This window comes from Propithecus coquereli, unplaced genomic scaffold (assembly GCF_000956105.1).
Source record: "Propithecus coquereli isolate 6110/MARCELLA unplaced genomic scaffold, Pcoq_1.0 Scaffold12, whole genome shotgun sequence".
Lineage (NCBI taxonomy): Eukaryota > Metazoa > Chordata > Mammalia > Primates > Indriidae > Propithecus > Propithecus coquereli.
Genome location: NW_012136080.1, coordinates 8,362,544 through 8,390,138, shown reverse-complemented (window position 1 = coordinate 8,390,138; position 27,595 = coordinate 8,362,544). Strand labels below are relative to the sequence as shown.

The 27,595-nt window shown below is 35.3% G+C and overlaps 1 protein-coding gene across 2 annotated transcripts in view; it reads left to right on the top strand.

The window, feature by feature from the left end:
• MRPL3 (mitochondrial ribosomal protein L3) overlaps positions 1 to 17,300 on the top strand; it is a 56,223-nt gene extending 38,923 nt beyond the window's left edge. Inside the window, exons 7-10 of one of the 2 annotated variants that reach the window (XM_012664337.1) lie at positions 8,026 to 8,134; positions 10,892 to 10,969; positions 12,452 to 12,529; positions 16,805 to 17,300. In XM_012664337.1, the coding sequence (XP_012519791.1) occupies positions 8,026 to 8,134; positions 10,892 to 10,969; positions 12,452 to 12,529; positions 16,805 to 16,957 (418 nt within the window). In that variant the 3' untranslated portion in view covers positions 16,958 to 17,300. The remainder of the gene's footprint in view (positions 1 to 8,025; positions 8,135 to 10,891; positions 10,970 to 12,451; positions 12,530 to 16,804) is intronic. The other variant, XM_012664345.1, reaches the window with a different exon arrangement.
• The last annotated feature ends 10,295 nt before the right edge of the window (positions 17,301 to 27,595 follow it).

The following is a 27,595-nucleotide window of genomic DNA, read 5'->3' as shown; positions in this document are numbered from 1 at the left end:
AAATATAATCTAATCTTGGACCATCCTTAGGGAAGTGGAGAGTCCTGTCTCCATTTAGTACTCAGTTACTGGTTTTCTGAGGATTATGTACAAGTCACTTAAACTTCTTACAGCAGAAATCAACTAAAGAGAGAAAGTTAAAGCTTAATTTGAAAGGCATACCCGTAGACCTTGCCTGACTGGACTCATGGCCAGGCAGGGGGGACAGTGTATGCAAGAGTAATTCGGAGTGCCTGCCAGCTCTAGCCAGCTTAATCAGTGGCTGGATAAACTGCAATACTCCCACATTCTCCTGAAGAAAAAAGAAAAAAAAAAAAAAAAACCCTTAATTTGGAAATGGTTCTGAATGAAAAACCTCTACTTACGGTATGGATTTCAGTTTTTTTAATAAAGAGATTCATACAGTTTGTAGGTAATGCAACACTTGATAATAAACACTTCTTTTTCATGGCAGTAGTAGAAAGAAAGACAATGCAGTAGGAAATGTGTTCACAGAGGGAACAGAATGAGCAAAGGCAGGAAAAAGTGCTTTATTTAGGGATTTATTAAGTAATCTGCTGTAACTGGGATTTGTGACAGGCAGTGTTTGAAAGTTATAAAAGGCCTCTTATGTTCTAAGCTAAAAAAAATTACTGGGGAACCGTCTAAGGTTGTGGTTTACGTTTGTTTTTGTTGTGGCTGTTTTGTTTTTTAAAGCAGGGGACAGTCTTGTGTGATAAAATTATCACCTTGGGAATTTCACTCTAGTGGCCATGAAAGGATAGCTTGAAGAAAGGGAGATGTTTGGTTTCTGTTTCTGAAACACTGTAATTGAATGGCTGAGGCACTTATGATTGGATGTGTTTGATACACCTGTGGAATGGGATAGTAGCAGAATTCTTCCCAGAGGGCAGGGCTGTGGAACTGCAGCTTATTAGTAATAGCTTTGGGGGTCAACAAACTTTTTCTCAAAAAACAAGATAGTAAATATTTTAGGTTTGTGAGTATTATGGTCTCTGTTCCCCGTGAGAGAACTACTCATTCTGCCATTGTAGCTCTGAAGCAGACATAGATGATAGGTCAATGAATGCGCACTGCTCTATTCCAATAAAACGATTAGATAGCCAGTGCAGGCCATAGTTTGCCAGCCTCCGGTTTAAACTGTAGTGAGAAGAGAATCAGAGGCAGAACTTTGAGACCATTTTTTCATGTAGCAGCAAGAGGAAAGGAACTTCTCAAAAAGTATTAGGGAAGCAGGAAAATAGGGAGGAAATGATAACGATGGGGGGGTGGAGGAAAACTCTGTGGAAAGGTTCTATCTTAAAAGAGGTCATAGGAATCTGAGCACTGATATGAAGGAATTACTAATTTTGAGGGTGTTGTGATAATGGCATTGTGATTTTGTTCTTTAAAAGCATCCTTATCTTTTAGAGATCTCTACTGAAATATTTGTGAATGCAATGATAGGCTATCTGGAGTTTGCTTAAGAATAATCTATTGGAGTCGTGGGAGGAGAAGAATAGATGAAACAAAATAGGCCTTGTGTCAATAATTGTTCAACACTAGGTGATAGATACATAAGGGTTTATTGTATTAATCTCTCTGCTCTTTTTGTTATAAATAAATTTTTATTATGAAAAATCTATTTTTATTATAAGTAGCTTTTTATTATGGAAGTTTTAATATATATTGAAGACTTGGATTTGTGATTAGGGGATTAACCTCAAAGTGAGTTTCAAAGAGTAATTGGAGAGGAGGATATATTGCAGAGGAGGGCAGATGGTGGAGGAGAGGAGAAGCAGTTTGTTTCTCAAAGAGAAAGAAAGAGGGATATGAAGGGGAAAGAGGATAGGAGAAGCTGGTGACAAGGGAGAGACTCAGGGGATGGGAATTCTAGAGGAATTTCTCAGAGGACGCAGAATGGTTGGGTTTAAAAGCAAGTGTGCGATCACTCTTCACCTTACGGGCATTTAGTTTTGTCCCCACATATAAGTAAATCTAGAATTATCCAATGAAAGGCAGTTTCTCGCAAAGTAAGGAAATACATGATGGATTTATATTTAAACCTGTATGTCTTCTGGTAAACATTTGAGCATTTACAACAATACGGCAAGAGAATGAAATTCCCATAGTAGAAATCTCTAGAGATTTATAGAATACAGTAGGAAACATTAAATTATGCATTCCCTTCTCCAAGATTCTTACAGTCACACCTTTAAGCTTCTCCCCCCCTTTTCTTCATACCATCTTTTTAAACTAAACGCTATGTCCATTATACAACATTTGGAAACTATAGGACGGAATAAAAGAAACTAATCCTGTTTCTTCCTATGACACAACTATAGCCAGTGACAAATTTTTCTCTGACTTCTCTAGGCTGGACACTAAGGCTAAATCATACATAATTGCTACCCTTTGTGCACTGAAAGAGTACTAAGGGACAATGGACTGAGAAAACAAGGGCAATAAAGTTTCCTAAATTAAATAGTATATTACTTCTGGATTTTTGATGAATTTTTAGTTTAACAAGTATAAATGCTCTATATAAAATACTTTTATAATATTTTCTTAATTTTCAGATATATATGTTATTTCTGATTTGAGCTTCTTTATTTGATTTTGGGGGGCTGTCATTAAAAACTACAGTGGAAAAGGGGTAAGGGATATAAAGCATGCATATTATATGTTGTGTGTTATATTTGGTAAAATGGTGATTTTATTTTACGTGACCTGTGAAAACGTTATGTTTGAAAGATGCCTACGTATGCCAAGTATAGATTAGTTCATTTCTTTTGTTTTATTTTTGTTCTCAAGCTGACAACTGAGAGAAGTAATAATATAAATACCTATACCACCTGTGGATCAACAGGTGTACTTTATCCTCCCTAATCTGAATTCAGCCAATAAGTTGTCATGTTATTTGTGTTTTATCCTTTTGTTTAAAGGTTATTGAAAAGGTTCCCATTATATACAGTATAACTACATGATGTATTCTGGAACTGGCTTGAAAAACAATCTGTAATTAGCCAACAGATAATTAGCACTTTCAGGATACCACTTTCATCTTATAATCAATTACTCTTAAAATGAGCTAAATTATCTTCTGTAATTTACCTGGCATGTGTTTTATTGGTGCATGAACTCACACACTCTCTTTTTAACTAAAAGATGAATCAGTTTGAGAACTCAGAAGGTACCAGTAAACTTTCTACCAAGAATGGCCAGGGTTAGAATGTGGTATTTTTAAAATATGTTCCTTTTAGATTAGTGTTGCCAGTTCCTCTCTCCTTTTTTCTTTTAAGTGTTATTTGCCAAATGATATCATAAGTTCAAATGACTCTTTAGGTATTTCCTTTTTATTTTTAAATTGCCAAGCTTTTTACTTTCCAAGAATGCTCTAAAATTCAGCGTAAAGTGAAAATATTTGTTAAATTTCTGAAGTATAATTTCAGTAAAATACTTGATTATTATAGGTTCTCTTAGGTATTAATCTGTTTCTAAAATTAGATAGTGGGTTTTCATTTAATATATATCAAATTGCTGTTTTAGCTCTTTGATCAGGAATAAGCATTATTTTATTGAGTTTTCAGAGCAAAAAAAATTATGTACACACCATAAGTTTGATGTTCAGTTGATTAATGTGAAGAAAGTCGTGTAAGCTACATTTAAATTATTCGTATACAAATGACTTTTGACCTATGATTGGATAATATTCACCTGTCAGGTTCTATACATAATTTATAATTGTTCATATTGAGTTCTTGATTTATCTAAAATAAACTGTATTATTCATATGGGCTTTCTTTAGTCCATTGCTCTCTGATAATTCTATGTTAAATGCCTAGCAAAGTCCTTATAGAAATAACATGGTTTTCGTAACATTTTCCTTTTGGTCCTCTTTGTAAATGGCCTGAATAGTGCACTATTTAGTAATAGCTAGCTTCGTTACTATTAGCCACGGTCACCCTACTGCATAGTAGAACATCAAAACTTATTCCTTCTACCTAATTGTAACTGTACCCATTGACCAACTTCTCCTCATCCTCATCCCCTACCTAGTCTCTGGTAACCACTGTTATATTTTCTATTTCTATGATATCTTTTTTTAGATTCCACATACGAGTGAGGTCATGCAGTATTTGTCTTTCTGTGCCTGGCTTATTTCACTTAACGTAATGTCTTCCAGGCTTATCCACATTGTTGCAAATGCAGGATTTTTATTCTTTTTAATGGCTGAATAATACTCCGTTATATATATGTATCACATTTTCTTTTTCCCCTCATCCACTGTTGGACACTTAAGTTGATTCCATATCTTGGCCATTGTGAATAGTGCTGCATTAAACTTACAGGAGTGCAGATATATCTCTTCAACATACTGATTTCATTACTTTTGGATATATACCTAGTAGTGGGATTGCTGGATCATATGGTAGTTCTGTTTTTAACTTTTTGAAGAGCTCTTCCATACTGTTTTCCATAATGGCTGTACTAATTTACATCCCTACCACTAGTGTATAAGTGTATAAGTATTCCCTTTTCTCCACATCCTCACCAACACTTATTTTCTTTTATCTTCCCCTGCCTGGATAGATTTGAGGGTATGAGTGTTTTTTGTTACATGGATGAATTGTATAGTCGTGAAGTCAAGGCTTTTAGTGTGCCCATCACCAGAACAGTATACATTGTACCCAGTTGGTACTTTTGACCCCTCTCCCCCTTCTTTCCAGTTTCCAGTGTCCATTATACTACTTTGTATAACCATGTGTACCCATCACTTAGTTCCCACTTACAAGTATTTGTTTTTCCATTCCTTAGATACTTTACTTAGGATAATTGTTGCCAGTTCCATCCAGGCTGCTGCAAAAGACATTATTTCATTCTTTTTTATGGCTGAGTAGTATTCCATGGGGGGGGGGCATATGTGTGTGTGTGTGTGTACACATACACCCCACATTTTCTTTATCCACTCATCAGTTGATGTGCCCTTAGGTTGATTCCATATCTTTGCAATTGTGAATTGCGTTGCGATAACAGCATAATGTGTGTGTGTCTTTTTGATATAATGATTTATTTTCCTTTAGCTAGATACCCCAGTAGTGGGATTGCTAAATCAAATGGTAGGTCTACTTTTAGTTCTTCAAGGAATCTCCATACTCTTTTCCATAGAGGTTGTACTAATTTACATTCTCACCAACATTGTATAAGCAGTCCCTTTTCACCACATTCACACCAACATCTATTATTTTTTTGACATTTTAATAATGGCTATTCTGACAGGGGTAAGATAGTATCTCTTTGTGGTTTTAATTTACATTTCCCTGATAATTAGTGATATTGAGTATTTTTCTTATGTTGGCCATTTGTCTTTTGTCTTTTTGGTGATAACCATTCTAGCTGGAGTGAGATGGTATCTCACTGTGGTTTTGATTTGCATTTTCCTGATAGCTATTAATAGTGACGTTGAGCATTTTTTTCATATACCTTTTGGCCATTTATATGTCTTTTGAGAAACATCTCTTAAGGTCTTTTGCCCATTTTTTAATCAGGATATTTGGATTTTTTTTGCGGTTGAGTTTTTTTAATTTCATATATATTCTGGATATTAACCAGAATGTATAGTTTACAAATATTTTCAGACGTATAATTTGCAGACGTATAATTTGCAAATATTTTCTCCCATTCTGTAGGTTGTCTCTTCACTCTTAATTGTGTTCTTTGCTTTGCAAAAAACTTTTTAGTTTGTTGTAATTCCATTTGTCTATCCTTGGCTTTTGTTGCCTGTGCTTTTGAGGTCTTATTTAAGAAATTCTCGCCCAGCCTAACATTGTGAAGCATTTCCCCTATATTTTCTTTTAGTACTTTCATAGTTTCTGGTTTTATATTTAAGTCTTTAATCCATTTTCAGTTGATTTTTGTATATTGTGAGAGGTAGTGGTCTAGTCTCATTCTTCCACATGTGGATATCTAATTTTACTGGCACCATTTATTGAAGAGACTGTGTTTTCCCCAATGTGTGTTTTTGGCACCTGTGTTGAAAATCACTTGACCATAAATGTGTGGATTTATTTCCAGACTCTATATTCCGTTCCGTTGTTCTATGTGTCTGTTTTTATGCCAGTATCTTGCTGTTTGGTTACTGTAGCTTTGCAGTATGTTTTGAAGTTAGGTAGTGTGATGCCTCCAGCTTTGTTCTTCTTGCTCAGGATTGCTTTGCTATGCAGGGTCTTTTGTGGTTCCATATGAATTCTAGAATTGTTTTTTCTACTTCTGTAAAGAATGTCATTGTTATTTTGCAAGGGATTGCGTTGAATCTATAAATCACTTTGGGGGATTTGGCCATTTTCATAATATTAATTCTTCCAAATCATGAACATGGGATATCTTTCCATTTATTGATATTCTCTTCAGTTTCTTTTATCGATGTTTTATTAAGTTTATTCCTAGGTATCACTTTTTATTGTATCTGTTGTAGATGGAATTATTTTCTTGATTTCTTTTTCAGATAGTTTACTATTCAGCATGTAGAAACACCGATTTTTGTGAGTTGGTTTTGTGTCCTGCAACTTTACTGAATTTGTTTATTCTAACAGTCTTTTGGTAGAGTTTTTAGGATTTTCTATGTATAAGATTATCTCATCTGTAAATAGGGACAGTTTGACTTTCTCCTTTCCAATTTGGATGTCCTCTATTTCTTTCTCTTGCCTGATTTCTCTAAGACTTCTAATACTTGCTGAATAGAAGGGATGAAAGTGGGCGTCCTTATAGTGTTTCTGATCTTAGAGGAGAAAGCTTTTCCCTGTTCAGTATGGTGTTAGCTGTGGGTTGCCATATATGGCCTTTATTGTGTTGAGGTACATACCTTCTATACCTAGTATGTTGAATTTCAGAGAAAAACTTTAATAATGCTGTAACCTAACTGTTGTTTGCTTTCTACCTGCATCACGGAATGTTTCTTACTTAACAGAATTTGAAATAGAGCGATTTCAGTTAAAAATGAGATTTTAGGTTATTAAGATTGTTATTAATACTTTCTGATTTTATTTCTCCATTTGTTTCCTATTCAACCTTGAGACCCAGATCCATCTGGTATCTTCTAAAATAAAACTTGTTCAGCATTTAGAGCTCTGTTATTTCTTTATTTAGTCCTCTATTATACCAGTATCTATTGCTACTTAAAACATCACCCTGAGACTTAATAGCTTACAATAACAAACATTTATTATATTACTGCACATTTTCTGTGGGCAGAAATCCCGGTACAACTTACCTGGGTACCTCTGGCTTAGGGTCTCTTGCAAGACTGCAATCAAGCTGTCAGACAGGGCTGCAATCATCTCAGGGTTCAACCTGGGGAGAATCTGCCTCCATACTCACTAACATGGCCATTTGCAGGCCTCAGATTCTCAGTTGTTGGCTGGAGACATCCCTGCGACATGCCTCTCTGTAGGACAGCTTACACCTTGGCAGTTGGCTTCCTTCAGAGCCTAGCAAGCAAAAGTGTACCAAGGTGGAAGCTACAGTCTCTTTGTAACCAAATCTCAGATGTGATATCTCATAACTTTTGCCATATTTTATTCATTAGAATCATGACACTAGGTCCACCCAGACTTAAAGGGGAGGGAATTAAGCCAAGAGCATGAGTACTAGGAGATGGGGATCTTTGGGGTCCATCTTAGTGGCTGCATGCCATATCTGTGATGAGTACTTTGGAACTTTGAGAACTTTACCACTTTTACTGTGTCATCTTCACAGGATTAGGATGATAAAATTCCCTGTTTAGATAAAGCTCCCTGTGCATAGCTTGCTGTTGTCTCATGATCTCAAATTAATCATTTTATATATTAATAGAATTAGACTTCAGGAAAGGGCGCAAACCAGGACAGAGATAAAGAAATGTTCATTTGCAATTTTACTTGTATAGCCTTTTCTAGTTATTTAGATAAGAAGCTTTGTTAAAACTCTAAGGTACTATCAAGAAAGTGTACAGTTGGGAATATTTTATGCTCTGTTCATTATGTAAATTCTAAAGTTTGTTTTGTTCAGTATTGGTAAAGGTTTTCAAGGTGTCATGAAAAGATGGGGATTTAAAGGCCAGCCTGCTACACATGGTCAAACGAAAACCCACAGGAGACCTGGAGCTATTTCAACTAGTGTGAGTATAACTAGTGATGTTCTTTTTAATGCTAAATATTCAACTTCTGCACATACAGTGCTCTGAAGTTGGTCTTTCAGATCAAGTCATGTAATTTGAGTCTGATTCCAGGTTTGTCCAAGTACCTGTCACCCTTTTATGAGTTCTGGCCTCACTCATTTCCCAGAGCCAGACTTTTATATCCCACATACTTACGACTGGCATCCTCAATACCTTTTGACCTCCTTTCCCATTTCCTTCTGTTTCCTAGCATATGCTCTGAAGTTGACTACAGAAATCAAGGGTTAGAAAGCCCTTCCACCTGGCCTTCTGGTTCCTTCCCAGATTTGTTTTTGCCTTAAAGGAACTGAGAAAGATTGTCAAGGACAATATCATAGTACAGGGGAAAGGGGAAAAGAGAAGTAAACAATAAAAGCATAAGAAATGGAGAGAGGACTCTTTGTATTGCTAGTTCAGTCCTAATCCCCCAAAGGTATAGCATAAAGAGGCTAGAGGAATTTTATTCTTCTTTGGAGCATCAGAATAATACAAGATCAGTCTCTAAGGATTGATAATATAGTCTGTTTTCCTCACCTAGCAGATTGTGTCATAAAGCTGTTTAATTTTTGTCAATCTGTTGGCAAGAAAGGGAAACAGGCACTCTTACACACCACTGATGGGAATACAAAATAGTGCAGCCCTTATGAAGGGAAATGTGGCGATATCTAAGAAAACTACACATGCATTTACCTTTGACACAGCAATCCTGCTTCTAGGAATTTACACTGTGGATGGTATCCCAAAAATGCATTTGTACAAAATTAGTCATTGCAATATTATTTATAATTACAAGCATCAATGTCCATACCTGGGAGTTTGGATTAATAAACTATGGCATGTTTACTCAATAGAATACTATGCAGCTGAAAAGAAAAAAGAATGAGAAGGTCATTCTCATGTAAAACAATGAAGTGATTTGCAAGATATTAAGAAATACACATGTTTTCTGCTTAATTTTACAAAAAGAAGGACCAGAAGGATAAACCAGAAATTAATGAGATTGTTTAACTGCAAGCGATGGGTCAAAACAGTGTGGAAGGGCTTAGGCATGGCAAAAGTGACACTTCCTTCAGTATACTTTCTTTACACTTTTTACTTTTGGAACCATGTTAATGTTTTACGTATTCAAAATAAAAACAAGGGTGGGGAGACATCTAAAATGTAATATAATTAGAAAACGAACCTAACTATTTCAAATGAATAACATAACCACGCTGAAGAGGGAGTGAAAAAGCTAATTCAAGCAACTTTTAAACACAGTACCGGTGGTCCCCAACTTATGATGGTTCAACTTATGATTATTTGACTTTACATTGGCATGAAAATGATAGGCATTTATCATAGAAACCGTACTTTCTAGTACCTGTGCAGCCATTTTGTTTTTCACTCTCAGTACAGTATTCAATAAATTACATGAGATGCTCAACACTTTATTATAAAATAGGCTTTGTGTTAGGTGATTTTGCCCAACTGTAGGTTAGTGTAAGTTTTTGGAACATGTTTAAGGTAGGCTAGGCTAAGTAAGCTATGATGTTTGACAGGTTAGGTCTATTAAATGCATTTTCAACTTATGATATTTTCAACTTACAAAGGGTTCGTGTTAGTCAAGAAGCATCTGTAGTTCGGCTGTATACGTTGAGACTAAATTAAAACTGTACTGTGCACAAATGTTGGATTTTAGTTTATTTTTTGCAGTAGCAATTCTGAAATAATTTTCTATGAATTATATCATTGAGCAAATAAGTAAATATATTGATAATGGGAGATGGGTTTTTCTCACTATTGGAAAAGAGCATTAAAATATGAAAGGGGGAAAATTAGAATGAACTCTATAGTGTTGAATTTGAATTATAGGTATAAATATGGATTTACTTGGAGGGAGGTGTGCATGCATGCCAAAAAAAAATGTAGTGTGCAAAGAAAAAAAAATACTCAGGATTGTCTTTTAAGCTATGTTAGTTATATATTAAACAACTCTAACACCATGATGAGCCACTTCCATGGGAGTTTCACGTATCAGTGTGAGGCAGATGATGGAAAAGTGTTTATATTCTAAGAATTGATGTTGTGATAAGCTTTTCCATTTTGTTAAGAGATATAATTCAAATTTGCTTCTTTAGATGTAGAAGTATTATATTATCCATTATCAGAGGCAAAATCAGAGACTATGAAGCTGTTTGATTTATGTGAATCAGAGACAACCTGGGCTAGACAAACTCAATATTCTAATAACTAACTCTGTCCTTTAATCATTTTGGTCAAGGAAAGTAACATCAAAAACAAGGAGGAGTAGGGCCATTCTAGCAGCAGTGGTATGAATGGAGTCCATTAAGTCAGTTAATACAGAAGATGAATTGAAAACAGGCCAGGCAGTCCATTTTTTTCTTTGAATGATGGTGTGGTATGCATATATGTCCTTTTTATTTTTTATATCCCAACTAGAATTAGGTCAGTTGCTACGCTCATTACTGAGTTTTTCTCCCAAATCTATTTCTTAGTCTATATTTTTTGACTAGACACAGTCTAGTCAAATTTAGAAAGGAAATCCTCTAGAAGTAAATGTGTCTAAATTCATGTTTAGTTCTTTCCTGGGGCCTAGCAGAGTAGGATGAAAATATAAAACATTTTAATAATTCCTCTTAATTTGCCTTATAATTTGATCAGTACTGTTTGAAACTGAGAGTAATTGAAAATGTTAACTTTGGTTCTCTCATTTAGGATGTTGCCAGAGTCTGGCCTGGAACTAAAATGCCTGGACAAATGGGAAACGTAGACAGGACAACATATGGACTGAAAGTAAGTTTCTAAAGTGGTTATTTTTTGGAACAGTTAAATTACCTACATGCAGAGGCACCAGAACATGTATTTAATGTGTGTCTGTATGTGATTGTTCTAATAGGCTTTACAGTTATTGTGTATGTGTATGTATGTATGTTGTTGTCATCATAGTGGTAGTAGTGAAGTAGTCTATATTCCAAGCTATGGAAAGTGCAGTCATTAAAGAGAAAAAAATCAGTGGTCTATTATTTGACCTGGAAGATTTTCACAAGATACTGTTGCCTTAAAAAAGTAAGATTCAGAGCATTAGGTATAGTATTCTCTGTTTATAAAAGAATTGAACAAAAGCTCCCTGCATATGTATGTTGCCATATTATTATATAATCACAGAGAAAAGTAGAAGGTTATATACCAAGTTATCTTGGATTATATATATCACATGTGTGGGTGGATGGAAATAGATGCGGATAAGGAGGAGAGAAGAAGACAATCAAAATGGGGGGAAAGATAGCACTAAAAAAAGGATTGTGGTATATATCCATTTTTATAAATATATATATTTAAAGGGCAAGAAGTTAGATCTCTACAAACTGGAGAAATATAGGTAATATCTAAGTAAAAATGAGTTGTACTATAATGGGTGCTATATTTTTATTCAAACAAACAACTAATGTTTATATATGTACGCATATATGTTTCAAAGTGTAGAAAGTACATAGAAGAAAATAAGCTTCCCATAAGAACAGCACCCAAAGATAATTACACATTTTGGTGCATGTTCTCCCTGTCTCTAGTCTAGATATATTTTATTTATAAATTTTGACCAATAGAAGTTTTGAAATTTTAAATCTAAGATTTTTTCCCTTCTATTACTTTTATACTTATCAGAGACCATCTATTTGTCTACCTTTGTGTGTGTGTGATTTCAGTTTCTACAGTATTTAACACTTATCCATTATTATATATGAGCTGTGGATCAAACTTGATTTCCTCTCCAAATATTTTATTTTCATAGTACCATTTCTTGACCAGTCATTCTCTCTCATTTGTCTAAGTTTTTTATTTTCACGTGGAGATCTGTTTGAGGCCCATCTGCTTAGCTCACTTCTTTTAGAAATTAGACCCAGCGAGGTTGTGACTTCTCTAGTTTCTGGTTATGGCAAGCTGGTACTAACTAGAAAATAAAATAAAATTGAATTTCAATTTGTTATTCTTAATGGTACCAACAGAGTCCATTGAGATATGCAAGTAGTCTTGATTATTCAGTCACATTTCTATTTAAAATAAGGTTTCTACCACTTCCATAAGATGTATTTGGTACAGTCTTATATTACATTCATAGGATTTGAGGTTTTACAAATCTTATTCAACATTTTGAAATGCTGATATGATTATTACTTTATAGTCTGCTTACATCCTTAGCTTTTAGTAACATTGTTTTAATACAAGTTTATTCTCAAATATTTAACTCTTAAAGTTTGGTTTTATTTTATGCTTTAGGTATGGAGAGTAAACACAAAGCACAATATCATCTATGTAAATGGCTCTGTACCTGGACATAAAAATGGCTTAGTAAAGGTATGTGTAACTGTTTTTATTTTCCATTGTTTATATATTTAGACATGTGCCATAAATTCTTCTTTGACTCATATATGTGGCTTGAAAATAAGCGACTGTTTTTCCACATATTCTCTGCTGAATTTTTCTGCCTTTTACTAGCACCTGAATGAAAAAAATATACAAGATAAAGTATATCCTTTGTGTATAAAATCAAGAACCTATAAAAAGGGTAGAGCCAGTAAGCAGAAGGATCTCAGGGAATATAAGGATAGATATTAGACTAACTATTGCCAAAATATCAGTATATCTCTATCTTTTTAAAAGAGATTGTTTTAGCTTTTTAAAGTGTCCATCTTCAAATGAATGGATAAAGACACACACACATACATACAGTGAATACTATTCAGCCATAAAACAGAATGAAATCCTGTCATTTGTGGCACCGTGGATGAACCTGAAGGACATCATGTTACATGAAATAAGCCAGTCATAGACAAGTACCACATGATCTCACTCGTATGTGAAATCTAAAAAAGTTGATCTTACAGAAGTTGAGCAGAACATTGGTTACCAGAGGCTGGGAAAACATAGAGGAGAAGAGAGTTTGGTCAACAGGTACAAAGTTAGAGTTAGACGGGAAGGATAAGTTCTGATGTTCTGTTACACAGTAGGGTGACTATAGCCAGTTATAATGTATTGTATTATTTCAAGATTACTAGAAGAGAGGATTTTGAATGTTATCACCACAAAGAAATGATCAATGTTTAAAGTGATGGATATGCTCATTATTCTGATTTGATCATTATATTATACAATGTATACATGCATTGAAACATTATACTGTACCCCATAAATATGTACAATTATGTGTCAATTATAAAGACAAGACAACATTTTAGCTTTTTTTAAGAGATACTTTGACAAAGGAACTGGAAAATACATGAGTTACTTTCTTGAGATTCCTAAAGAAAGCCGGTTAAAAGTAGACATTTTAGGGGGGGTTATTATTATTACCGGCACCACTCTGATTACACCTTTAAGTGTTTTTCTTAAAAATAAGTATTTTTATTTTAGAAAAATTCTAAAACAAAGTAAAAAAAGGAAACAAATATGTTGTACAGATAGATTTTAAGAAAAACTCTTAAGTGCTCAGAGATTTATTTTAATCAAATAAAATACAAAATAAATATTCTGTCTGGGATTTAGGCCAACATAATACAAAATCTCTGGCTTCTGAGTTTTTAATATTCCATTCTGAAAATAAATCTGTGGTAAAAGTGATGTCAGCTATTCTCAGAGGTATATTCTTCATTGATTTTCCAACAATAGTAGCAAAAAAAAAAATTGAAACTTAAATCTCAGATTTTTTAAATTCAATGTTTTCTTACGTATTCTCATTTTTTAAAAGTAGGTTCCATTACTAGTGTAAGGCATAATCTATCTTTTTAATCTTACAATAAATAAGAGTTTTACTTTTTAAAATTCCCTTTCTGAAACACTTCAGTTACTGACTGGATTACTCTCATTTTTCTTAAAAAATGCATTTGATAAATTTTTACAAGTTTTTTTGTTTTTAAGTTTCAGTGGGTTTCCAATCTCCAAGTGAGCCAGTCATACATGACAGGTAGTTGAAGCCAGCAGGTTGTCATTATACTTCTCATGACATTTTGGCTTCATAATTCAGCGTATCCCTAGCTCCACATTCTAGTTTACAGGTTGTGAATGTCAGCATCTAATAAAAGAGAAAAAAATTGAAAAATTATTTTTCATAATCCAGTTATATTAGATGGCAGATTAATTTTTAAATGTCATCAAATCCTCCTTTTCTGTCCATTTTACTACATATGTTGTTCTAGGCTGGTTTTCTAGCTGAACCTTACCATTGCTGTGACTTTTCAAGTACCACCTCAATGTCTTCTTTGGCACCAGCAGGGATGAATAAGTCAATTATCTTGAAAAACTATTGTATGTACAGTGATACTGTGATGCGGTTGTTACAGATAATTTATAACCAGCAACAATGATCGTTTGCCATCACTGAAGATATTCAGAAGGTACACCAAAGGCAATTCTGAAAGAGAAGTCTAAATACATTTTGAGAAACTGTAGTATCAGAGCAATGTCTAGTGCACTTTGAACTGTTATCACACTAGTAAATATACTTACAACAAACACATTTTGATAAAAAAAGAACTCATCCTAAAAAAATAAATCTTTGAAATACGGTGCCTAAATAACTATCTTTACAGAAGACCTTAAACATAATGTCTGTCTCAAACATTGAGATGTGGGTTTGCGGAGTGTTTCGTTGGTTTGTATTTTTGGTACGTCTTTTCACCCCATTGTTTCCATTCTTCCAGTGATTCCATAGCAGGTAAATGAGGCCCCCCTTGCCCATGGAGATTGAGCCACTCCCTAGCTGGCAGGCAACTTCATTAACATCCACTCACCTTTTAGGAAGTCAGAGTACAGGGCTACCAATAACTTTTTTTTTAAGATTCCAAAGTTAGTAAAGATAGTCCTAGGGATAATCAACCTGTTTAATTAACATAAGCTTTTTTATTACATTTGAATTCACTAAATGTATTAAGAGAGCCTAAAGAACTGCTGTTTACAGCATAATATGTGTATGTTACTGAATTCTGTTCATTTGTACTCATTCCTATATTCTAATGTATAATTTAAATTTATTTTCAGATTTGCCTGGGTTTTATTTGTCCTTCCCCCATCTTTCCTTAAAAGATTTGAACTGGTTTGCCAATAGACATCATAAATATAAAAAGAATGTTGTAGATAATTGAGAGAGTCTTGGTGAAGGTAGGGAAATAACAAAGCCAGGGATAAATACACACCATACAGTCTTACACATTTGTTAAAGACAGGCTGCAGACTTTTCGCCCTCAGCTTTAGAAGCACCAAGACAAAAGAGATTTAAATGAGATGTCATCATTTATGTTTCAAATTGAAGAATTCTGGTACTGTAGCATTTACACTCAGAATATATAAACAGTGCTTTTGTTGTCTGAAATATTCCTTAGGCATAATAGATTTATAAAAGTGTGAAGGTAACTGAGAATTAGCTCTTTGGGTCATTAATAATTAATTTTTATTTATCAAATTAGTACAGAAAGTTATGATTTGTTTTTTGCTTGGGTTTTATTTTGAATCCTAAATACTGAGAAAGTTTAAATCAGTAAGAATGTGATTTTTTTTTTTTTCCTAGTTAAGGTTCAACCCAAGATTAATGAATTGGGGGGAAAAGAAACTGAACAAGTTTATTTTCTTCTGGGCAACTTACTGATAATTTCTTGAAACAGTTTAATGACAGAGATTAAAATAGATCTGTTTTTCTGTACTTAGCTGTTTCTAGCAAGCTGTGTGCTTATTTTGACTAATTTATTCATTTCTTATTGCCAAACTGATTGTGCCTTATTTTACTCTGTGTATATAATTACATGTAATTATTTTTTAATTTTTCTATGAATGAAGGCTGTGGAATGAGTCAGAAACTTTGAAGAACCCAATAATGTTTTCCAAAAATAAAACCCAGCATTTTAGATCACATCAGTATCTGTACTAAAATACTTTGGTCTATGAATTCACAAATATAATTAGAAATTTTTTTAAAAACAGAGTTAATAGAGCTCTTATAAAGACTTATCGGTCTGTTATTGTTTTTGTTAAATATAATTCTGTCTTTACCTTCTCAGTAAGAATGTTGTTTACTAATTGTAAGTTAATTTTCTTAATAAAAGGTGATATTTTTGGTTATGTACTCTTAGAGTTAAGACTAGCAAAAATATTGGTAAGGTTTTTTTTAATCTCAGCTCAAGAAATTTACCCCATAAAAAGTAGAAAATAAAATGATCAAAATAGACACTATGAATAGATAATAAAATAGGTAATTATTAGGTATATAATTTATGTTAGGTCTTTATATTTGAAAAGTAAATCTGGATGTAAATGATATTTGAGTAGTAATTTTAGAATGTAACATCCTACTGGGCAGTTCTGGAGATTTATAAGTTATGATAAAATGTAAAGTAATAATTGATGATTTTATTCTTATAAGATAGCTGGTTAACTTGAGTTTCTGTCATTGGATTAATCAGATTTTTGGAATAAAAGGAATGCATTGACTGAGTTCTTTTTACTCTATATATGTAACAGTTATATTATTCACATTGGAAAATGTCAGAGCAGATATTCTTTGATTATGAATAGTAGATGAAACAAGCTACCTTTAAATAACCAGTAGCACTTATTGAAGTAAAATTTTTGCCTCCTCCCTAGGTCAGAGATTCTAAGCTGCCTGCATATAAGGATTTCTGTAAAAATCTACCATTCCCTACGTATTTTCCCGATGGAGATGAAGAGGAACTACCAGAAGATTTGTATGATGAAAACGTGTGTCAGCCTAGTGCACCTTCTATTACATTTGCCTAATAACATCATTGGACTTGGCAGAACCTTACATATTGTGTGAGCGTGGATGATCCAGAACAGTAATATAACCAGAGAGTATATTCTTTCCTCATCACAGCAGTTCCACACTTCTCATCTTTATCAACGACATAGACCACTCGTTGCCCAATTGAATTTCATTAGAAAAATTACCTCATTAAACGTGTAAGTGAAATAGATTGGATTTGCTAAAATTGGCAGTCTGCATATTAATTAGCAAAATATTTGTAATTTGTGGACTTTATTTTTTTTTAACTATGCATTTCTCAAATTATCTTAAGATGTTTATAAATTTAACTTTTATTAAAGATTGGTCAATCTTTGTTGAAAGAGTGGTTGTGAAATAGTAGAAAACCATATGGATACTATGGTGCCACCTATTTGAGTAAAGAAACCATTTGCTAAAATTCGTTTTTTTTATTCTTGTACGTTTTAGAGCCTTAAAGGGAGAAAGTAAGTGAGATTTTTATTTAAATTACAGGAACATAAATGTTAAAGGCCTGACAAAGGAAAGAAAGCAAATCATTAATTATGGGTCCTGTTTACACTTCTGTTGGAGCAGTAATTATTTTTCAGTTTGATCACTCAAATACAAGATTGGTATAGTCATTTTTTCATAATGCTTTTCAAAAGGATTTATAATGGCCTGGGATTGTACATTCAACAAACTTTATCAAGTATTACTCCAAATGTTAATGGTTTCTGGGTTTCTCTTCATTATATGAAATTAAGATGTATTTAGTAGTGGCTACTCATGACAAATAGTTAAACTTAACAATGTAAGTATAAGCAGACCTCATTTAAGTACTTGCTTTCCTCCAGACCAGATCTTAATTCATATCACCCAAGAGATTTATTGATTATAATGTTAGGTCTCCACATGATTTCCTTATGACTAATGAATTTGTATTAAAAGATCCAACAGTACTTTCCTGGCCATATCATATATTTCTCATTCTTCACTTTAAATCTAAATGTAGCTGCATCTTATTTAAAGTTTTCACTTATTCTTCATCTTATTCCATTAAAGATTTATGGCAATTAGCAGGAAATCCACAGTAAGAATAAAAAATCTAGGATGATATAAATTATATAGGATAGGTGATATGTTGGGAGGGAATGGTGCCAATATAATATAGATGAGCAGGCTATGATATGCAGAGTTGTTATATTCAGATAGTTTGGTTCTGAGCTTCTTGGGTGCCAAAGTAAAACATGTAACATTAATCTGTTATATGTTTCTCTTTAATCATGAATTCTTTAGAGGAAATCCTTCTATTTTATTTGTATGCCCTGTAGCATATGCTTGAAAGTAGTATTAAGTCTTAAACTGTAAGTGAATATTCTCTTAATTTTTTTAAGTTTTTGAACAGTAAAATTAGTAGGTGTGTTTAAAATCCCCACACCATGTTTGGTTAAAAACAAAAATAACTTATCAAACTAGAAATTTGCTATTAAAGGTTATCTCAAGCAATCATCATATACAGGGTAAAATGCTAGAATTCTTTTCAGGGATCGAACAAGGATACCTTCTACTACTTGTATTTACAGTGATTTTGGATGTCCTAGACAGTTCAATAAAACAAGTAAGAATAATGAGATAAATTGGAAAGTGAGAACACATCTCATTATTTGTAAGAAATATCTACCTAGAAGATCAAAGACAGTCAACTGACAACCTATCAAGACCAATAAAGAGAGTTTAAAAAGGTAACCAAATACAAGATTAATATATAAATGTATAATAGCAATATTTTATGGGAAAAATGTATAACATTTTTAACAGCAATAAAAAAAGTTACCTAGGAAAAGCCTAACAAGAAATGTGCCAGAGTTTTATGTCCTTTATTGAAGTACATAGAAGAAAACTTGAATAATGGGGAATAATATCATGATCATGAATGGGAAGGCTTAAAATGTAAAGAATTCAATTCAATCATATTTTTAAAATCTCAACAGGACTTGCCATAGAACTATTTAAACTGATTCTAAAATTCATGTGATTTAAACTGATTTTAAAATTCATGTGAAAGTGTAAATTCAAGAATAGCCGACACTTAAAATGGTACCCATTAGTTAGGTATGCCCCCATACTATGCCTAGAAACTTAAACAGGCATACTTTAAAAATATTGCAGATTCAGTTTCAGACCACCACAGTAAAGCAAATATCGCAATAAAGCGAATCACAATTTTTTTAGTTTCCTAGTGAATAGAAAAGTTATATTTGCACTGTACTAGAGTCTTACTAGATATGCAGTAGCATTATGTCTTAAAAAATGTGTATACCTTAATTAAAAAATACTTATGCCAAAAAATGCTAATGATCATCTGAGCCTTCAGCAAGTCATAATCTTTTCTGGTGGAGGGTCTTGCCGCAACATCGACGGCTGCTGACTGATGAGGGTGGTGGTTTCTGAAGGTTGGGATGGCTTTGGCAATTTCTTAAAATAAGACAATGAAGTTTGCCACATCAATTGACTGTCCCTTTCACAGAGGATTTCTCTGTAGCTGTTTGACAGCAATTTTATCCACAACAGAAATTTTTTTAAAGTTGAAGTCAATCTTCTCAAACCCTGTCACTGCCTTATGAACTAAGTTTATGGAATATCCTGAATCCTTTGTTGTCATTTCAACAATGTTCACAGCATCTTTACCAGGAATAGAGTCCATCTCAAGAAACCACTTCCTTTGCTTATCCATAAGAAGCAACTCCTCATCTGTTAAAGTTTTATTGCATCTGCAGGCTCCACTTCTGCAGTTTCTTTCTCCACTAAAGTGTTAAACCCCTCAAAGTCATCCATGAGGATTGGAATCAACTTCTTCCAAATTCCTGTTATTGTTGATATTCCCTCCCATGAATCACAGATGTTCTCAATGACATCTGCAATGGTGAATCCTTTCCAGGTTTTCAATTTACTTTACCCAGATCCATCAGAAGAATCACTATGTATGGCAGCTATAGCCTTGCAAAATGTATTTCTTAAATTTCGAGTTGAAAGTCAAAATTATACCTTGATTGATAGGGTGCAGAATGGATGTTGTATTAGCAGACATTAAAACATTGTTCTCCTTGCACATCCTCATCAGAGCTCTTGGTTGACCAGGTACATTGTCAATGAGCAATAATATTTGGAAAGAAATCTTTTTTTCCTGAGCAGTAGGTTTCAACAGTAGGCTTAAAATATTCAGTAAACCATGCTGTTAACAGATGTGCTATTGTCCAGGCTTTGTTGTTCCACTTACAGAGCACAAGCAAAGTAGATTTAGCATAATTTGTAAGGGCCTTAGGATTTTTGGAATGGTAAATGAGCATTGGCTTCAAAATAAAGTCACCAGCTGCACTGATTCCTAACAAGAACTTTTAGTTCCTAGTGAGAGATGTGTGACTCTTTCACTTGAGCACTTAGAGGCTGTTGGGTTATTAATTGGCCTCATTTCAGTATTGTGTTTCAAGGAACAGGGAAGCTCCAGGAGAGGGAGACAGATGGAAATGGCAGGTTGGTGGAGCAGTCAGAACACACTCAACATTATCTATTAAGTTTACCATCTTATATGGACTCAGTTCAGTTAACTATTACATCAAAGATTATCAATCACAGATCACTATAATGGATACAATAATAATGGAAAAAGTTTGAAATAGTGCGAGAATTGCCAAAATGTGGTACATGCTGTTGGAAAAATAGCACTGGTAGACTTACTTGACACAGGGTTGGCACAGACCTTCAACTTGTAAAAAATGCAGCATCTGCTAAGTGCAGTAAAGTGGAGAACAGTGAAAACAAGAAAGGCCCGTACTTGTTTAACTTTGAAATTCAGAATACAGTCAGCCCTCCATATCTGTGGGTTCTGTATCCATGGATTTAACCAACTGTGGATAAAAACTATTTGGAAAAAAAATGAATGGTTACATCTGTAACTGAACATGTTCGAACTTTTTTTTCTTGTCATTATTCCCTAGGCAATACGGTATAACCACTATTTTTGCGTGGCATTTACATTGTATTAGGCATTCTAAGTAATCAGATGATTTGACATATGTGGAGGTTGTGTGTAGGTTATGTGCAAATATCACCCCATTTTATGTAATGGACTTGAGCATCCATGAGTTTTGGTATCTGTGGGGTGTGGGTGGGGGTCATGGTATCCCCCACAAATACTGAGGAATGATGTAATATATACCTTAATTCTACTCCTTTAATTCACTGCATTTGGTGAAAAGATTTTAATTAACTTATACATGCATCAAGTTTGCTGATAAAGCAATAGGAAGAAGCTGTTATCTTGCAAGACAGATGAACAGTGATTGCTGGGAGAACATAAAAGTCTTTTTTCTGCATTATGTATTTGTGTAAAAGTTTAAAGGAATCATAGCATATGAAGGTAGCCAAGTAATAGGAGAGCAAGGAGCAGTTCAGCAGGCAATTGATCAGACATAGATGTATTGAAGAAGGCAGGGAACCTTCTTCACTAGAGAGCATGTCCCAAACCCACCCCATCTGTCACTAGAGTCAGTAAGTGATCTGTGGCTCTGTTTTTGAAGTTTAAGGAGGTAATTTCTGATCACCTCTTGGGATCACAAGTGTGAGCTCTGTCTTCTGGAGCCAGACAGGGAGCAAAGCATCTACTCCTGGCCCCCATCCCCCACCCATTCCCCACTGTGAGCACCTTGTACAGCTACCCATGTATTGAAGAGGATCTCGGCCCTATTATTGCAAACTTTTTGGGTGGCCCAGAAGAAATGGCCAGAGTTGTGTCCTACTGAGCCAGATGGAAAAGGAGAAAAGCCTTCTCTCCAGTTATGTATTACTTAAGCCAGAGTCTACCTGGACCAACACTAAGCAAAACACATGCTTTGCTAAGAACCTTGGGTCACTATTTCTGCCTATAGCACAAGCAGCTTGCCTCAGCAGCTGCTCTCAAATATTCGACTCAAAAATGGAACCCTCCTACTATGGATAGAAGGTACATGGTCCCTACTCTGGCCTGCTTACCTATGTGGAGCCCAAGCAATACTAGAAGCCTACTCCTGAGCAGTGTTGACTACTGGAAAGATGTGGAAGCAATTCAGTTCTCAGCAGTGCAGCCCTGTTGAGCTTGAATTTGATTTACTGTTTTAGATTTTATCTTGAAATGGGGAAACTTTTTGTAACTAAACTTCATTCAAATTGGATATTTGTTCCAGCATCCTTGGTATTAGCTATTAGTGATAAAATAGTAATAACATAGGGAAATACTGAACCTTGTATAATTCTTTAGGCCTCAGGAAAGCCAATGATCAAGGGATACCTACTTTAAGAGTTACACCAAGTGTTGATCATCCGCTTTCTTTTCAAGGCCCTTTACCTTACCTGCTAGGGTAGCCAAAGCTGAAATGCTAATGTTGATGAGTCCTATCTCCACAGTGGGCCCTGGCACGGGAAAACAGGATGATGGCAGCCACTGCAGACACTAAACTATCAACGAAAGCAGTTTTTACATTTGGCAAGTATAAGGATATAAATTATATTGACATTAATATATATGGACATTTCAGAGTCAAATAGTAGTGCTTTTGCAGTCTTTAATGCTGGGGTTCAAACCTGCTTTTCAGTTTTTCACAAGGTGTGGAATGTGAGTATGAATTTTACAGCTTATTTCCAAAGGTCAATTTATAAATGAAACCTGACCATGTCTCAAATATATGATGAAATGTATATAGAACCATGCCTGTTGCCTTTTTCTAGTGAAAGAGTATTATGACACACACACACACAAGCTAAATCAGTACTTAGGGCTGCTGATATTGCAGGAGAAATTCCACCAGTCTGCCAGAGTACTTGCTTTACATTCAGTAGCTTATTTAGTTTGTCTTGTTAATCAAAAGAACCCTTCTTTGAGAAAGAATATGTCAAAATGAGAGCTTTTCCTATTTCCAGCAAAACTGGACCTATGTCCTAAGTCACTGGCCACATAGATACTGTCAGCTGTGACACAATGAAAACTTAGGGAGGGAAGAGCAGCATTCAAATTGTTGATTCCAAATCTGTTGTTTGGACCTCTGGGATGAATACTGCTCTGCTCTAAATACCTTTCAATGTGTCACTCCTCATTTTTGTCAGAGTAGAAATACAATGCCAGCTTCCGGTGGCACTGAGTCTTGCAAAATTGTCTCCCAGCCTGCAATGTGGGGTCCTTCTGCTTTGTCTGCTTTTCCATGGCTGATTCCTTTCCCATTACTCTAAAAATGCCCATTACTGCCTTTTTTGCCTGGGGGTCACCACTTTGAAAGTTCTTTCCACTTTGGCAGGAAATATGTCAGGGAGAATGGACTTGTACTGCTTATTATGTTTTTATAGTTTTATAGTGGAGCACTTTAGTGATGAGGTAGAGCACGTTACTATTGTAATATCTGTTTCACTGAACTGCTGAACCAAGAGAGTGTTTGAAGACAGGCACACAGAAGTAGGTCACCATGCTGTGAGGCCACCTTGGGCAGACATCCCTGGGAGCTTTATAATCATGTGTCACTTCGTGGCTACCTGTTTCTGTATAGGAAGAAGTTCTTCACATGAGAGTTTATTTGATTAGTGATGGATAATGTTTCTGCTACTTTCAGGGATTTTCCATAAAGTTGACTTCACTGTAACAACAGACATTTCTCCTTCAGTTTCCAGTTTTATTGCTATTTCTGCTATAATGCCTTCTTTACCAGCTTGGCCCCATAAATGGCAATGGTCTCTCAAAGCATGTCTTACTAGACAAATGATGACTGTCATTCAGATTCTGCCTCCAGCGATTGCCTAGGATTCACTGAAATGACAGGACACATTTAAAGTGTCACTGTCCCCTCCAGAGTCCTGAGTGCGAAGGGTTGCCAGCCTCAATTTCATCATTTGCTTTTCTGCTTTTAAATAGTGTTTACAAAGAACTTAACAGCAGTTCATGTCACACATTGGTTCGTATTCTTTTTAGATTAATAAGGTGGCCTGTTCAAGTTAGATGGGCCAAATCAATCTCAATGAATTCAATCCACAGCACCAGAAAAGCAAATAAATGATTTTAACTCAGCTGGCCAAAAAATCTTCTTGGCGTGAGAGGTACATAATTCTTCCTTTTTGGCATTTGACTAGGAGAGTGAAAATGACAATTGTGATCATGATTCTCCAAAAGCAGACTTTATATGAGCACTAAGCATATTTTAGGGCATTTAGAAAGTTTGTTGTTTTAACGAAAATGGATAAGACATCTATTCACTTCCGACACTGCACTGAATTTGACTTATTTGGAAAGGTGCTAACTAAATATTCTATTACAAAATTCCTGACAAAGATGCATGGATGACTGTATTAATGGGCCTGTGTCAGAGTGGATAATGGTAAATGGCTTTCTTGGGCATCCAACATAAATTTCCTTATCTAAAATAGTGGTGTGTTTAAATGAGGAAGCACGGATGGCATCAGAGCTGTTGGCTGACTGTCCATTTTATTCTGCTAACTGCAGAAGCGTTGAGTCTGACGCCTTACCTCGTGGAGTACTTGTGTGCTTATCTCACCCTCCTCAGAGAAAGCTTGACAGGTTGCTAATAACAGCCAGTCCGTTGCTAAAATATCCTCAATGACAGAACGGAGGTGGCAATATCTACAGAGGAAATGGATATTTAGGAAAACATGAATTAAAACTGAGGGAGTAGGTAAAGAAAAAAGGACTGATAAAAAGAAAATACATAAGGAAAAGATCTGTTATGTAAACACTCTGGACTTTTTCTACTTATAAAATTAATGCAGGCAGTATCTTCTCCTTGCTTTGCATGATTCATTTTCCTAGCCAGTAACCAATGAGGACACCTGCCACAGGAAAAAAGGTTGTGATTTAATGATCCAAAGCCCATTTTTAGACACCACATAACCACAAAAGAGAGAGGCCCAAGGTTCTGTGGCCCACAGGTGGTTGACATAAGTGTTTATGATAAGGTCCACCCAAACAAGAGGACACAAGAAGGGAGCGTGTCAGGCACAGGTAATCCCTATAGTAGTTCACAAAGGTGAGTCTTATCTTCACTTCACGTAGTGGTTCTGCACCCTGGCTGCATGTAGGAACCTCACAGGGAGCTTTAAAACCCTAGTCCAATATTCTTGGAATCTCGAGGCAGGAAGAGGAGGGGACCCAGACATCAGTGGTTTTTAAAGCTTCTGAAGTAATATCAATGTATAGCCACGAACTACTGGCCTAAAACAACGTGATTACAGACAGGCAAGTCATTTGTGGAACTTAGGGCAGTTAATTGGGAATCTCACTAAAGCAATTCAAATTGGAGAATGCTATAAAAATGTAATAATAGTGCATATATAGTACTTTATATGTGTGTAGTACTTCATATTTTGAGGTATTTTTATGTTCACATGAGAGTACTTTCTTGGGAAAATTCTTAGCATCTTACAAAACTACGCAAATATTAGATATCATGAGCCCTTTGTTACAGTTGAGGAAACAGGCAGAGTGAGAAGTCTAGGACTTATTTAGGGTTTCACTAAACAAGTGGCTGGCTGAGCCTGTACTAAAATTAGGGCACCGGATTTTCCTGTATCCCTCTACAGAACAACCTGGGAATCATGATTTTCTTTGAAGAACAGTGTAAAATATTGACATTTGGTTTCCTCTATTATGAGCTGTTATTTAGTCTCACAAATCTGTATTGAATTGTTTTAGGTTCTTTAGAAATGTGTAACTTCAGTGTGTCGAATCAACAGTACAATCACAAATGAAGCAGTCTGTCAATCTTAGCTTGTCTAAAGTTTTCAAAGTTAGTGTTGTTCTCAATATTTGCTCTTTTATCTATTTTACATGCCCTGCACCTGCAGCAAATATCAAAGGTTTAGGAAAAAATGCTGAGGGGAAAAAATGTAAAATGAGGAAAATTTTATCCGTTAACTTAGTTTCTTTTTTTTGCAAACTAGGATAGAACAAGGCTGTTATTTTCTTTTCATGACTGAATGCTTTCGTACAACCCCAGAGAAGCTGGTGTGGAGGTGGATAATCTCGGGCATGGGGTGAAGTTGCACCAGCAGATTCCTAACAGTTGGCTTATTAATCAGTGAATCCTCCCCCACCCCAGGCCTCATCAGGGACCCTTTCCCTTATGACATGAAGGTAAAGAGTCAAAACTACATGGCATTTATTGAACACTCACTGTCAGACGTTTACACATAGTCTCTGATTTAATTCTCAACCACCCTGCCAGGTAGTTGTTACCTCTGCTTTATAGGGAGCATATTGAGACTCAGCAATTATGTAACTTTTCTGAATCAAATATCTAGTGAGTGGCTGATCTAGGACAAGAACTGAAGGTTGCCTCCGCATTCCCAAGTCACCCAAGTTTCCTAACCATTCAGGCGAATGCCACTGAATTAGCCCTTTCTTCACCTGTGCGGAGATACGAGTCCCCTTCCTCTGTGCTGCACCTGTAGATGTGACGCAGACAGATTTTCTGGGAGGCAGTTTCTCCCATGTATCCAAAAGAAAAAAGTGTACCTTGTCCCTTAAGTTCTCCACTTCTCACCCCTTCTCCCATCACCTAAGATGGGAAGGAAGCTAAACGAAGATTGGTTTGCCAGAGCTTGGCCGAGTGAGCGTGAGAGGAAGAGCTGGGCTTTAATGTGAGCTAATTCACCACTGGACTGTGCAACTCTGGGGAATGCCATTCCTATGTTGAGTGAAACTGCTCTGTATGTTAGGGCTGTCTTCCCCATCCTCAAAGGGGCAGAGGGTTGAGTATGCGTTGGAGGGGATGAGTGCTGTTGATGGTGAATAGAAAATAAGAGTGAAAACTTCCACCCTTTTACTCCAGGTTTCTGGTCAAGACAGTCATCTTACCCTCTCACCAACTCCAAAATTAGACCCTAGCAAGGGTTCTGAGCCTGACTAATAGTTATTGATTAGACCTGGAAATAGCTTCCAGCAGTAAAACATTATGTGAGATTCTCTTTAAGAAAACAAATCCTGAGTCCCAAAATGTCAATAGAAGTCATACTAGCTAAAACTGCTGAGCCATCTTTTCTAAAAGTAAGCATTGATTCAAAATTTAATTGAATAGAGAACTCCTGCAGCTTTTTAAGGACAATGTCCCAATTTTCTCTCCACCTAACAAGGTGGTAAAGTGCATTGGACAGGGCAGAGAGGCATCCTTGACCTCTGTGTGACTTCATGGACAGGAAGACCTAGGAAGAGCATCTATGGGTTAGTCATTTCTCCTCTTTATTTGATAAACTAGATTGACCTAATCAACCTGATTAGGTTGATCTGGCCAACTTCAAGAAATCTTCTAGAGATCTTTTTCTTTCACTATGAGGCAGAAAAGTCAACTTTTAAGGATCTTGGAGCTCCCAGGCAAGGAGATTCCACCATTCCTTATGTGCTGGTCTCTGTGTGGAATTATTTGTCTGGCCAGGGTATGGATCCACTTTGCTACCTACTGGGCTCTTGGCTTGTTGATTTTCTGTTGAGCCAGTGGTAGGTTCCTATTTTCACTGAAATGATAAAAAAGAAATTGAGAACCCATTGAATGAGTAAATAAAAATTATGAAAAAAATCATTATGGGTTAACCAACCAGTTTGATTTTAAGAGGACACGAAAGAAAAA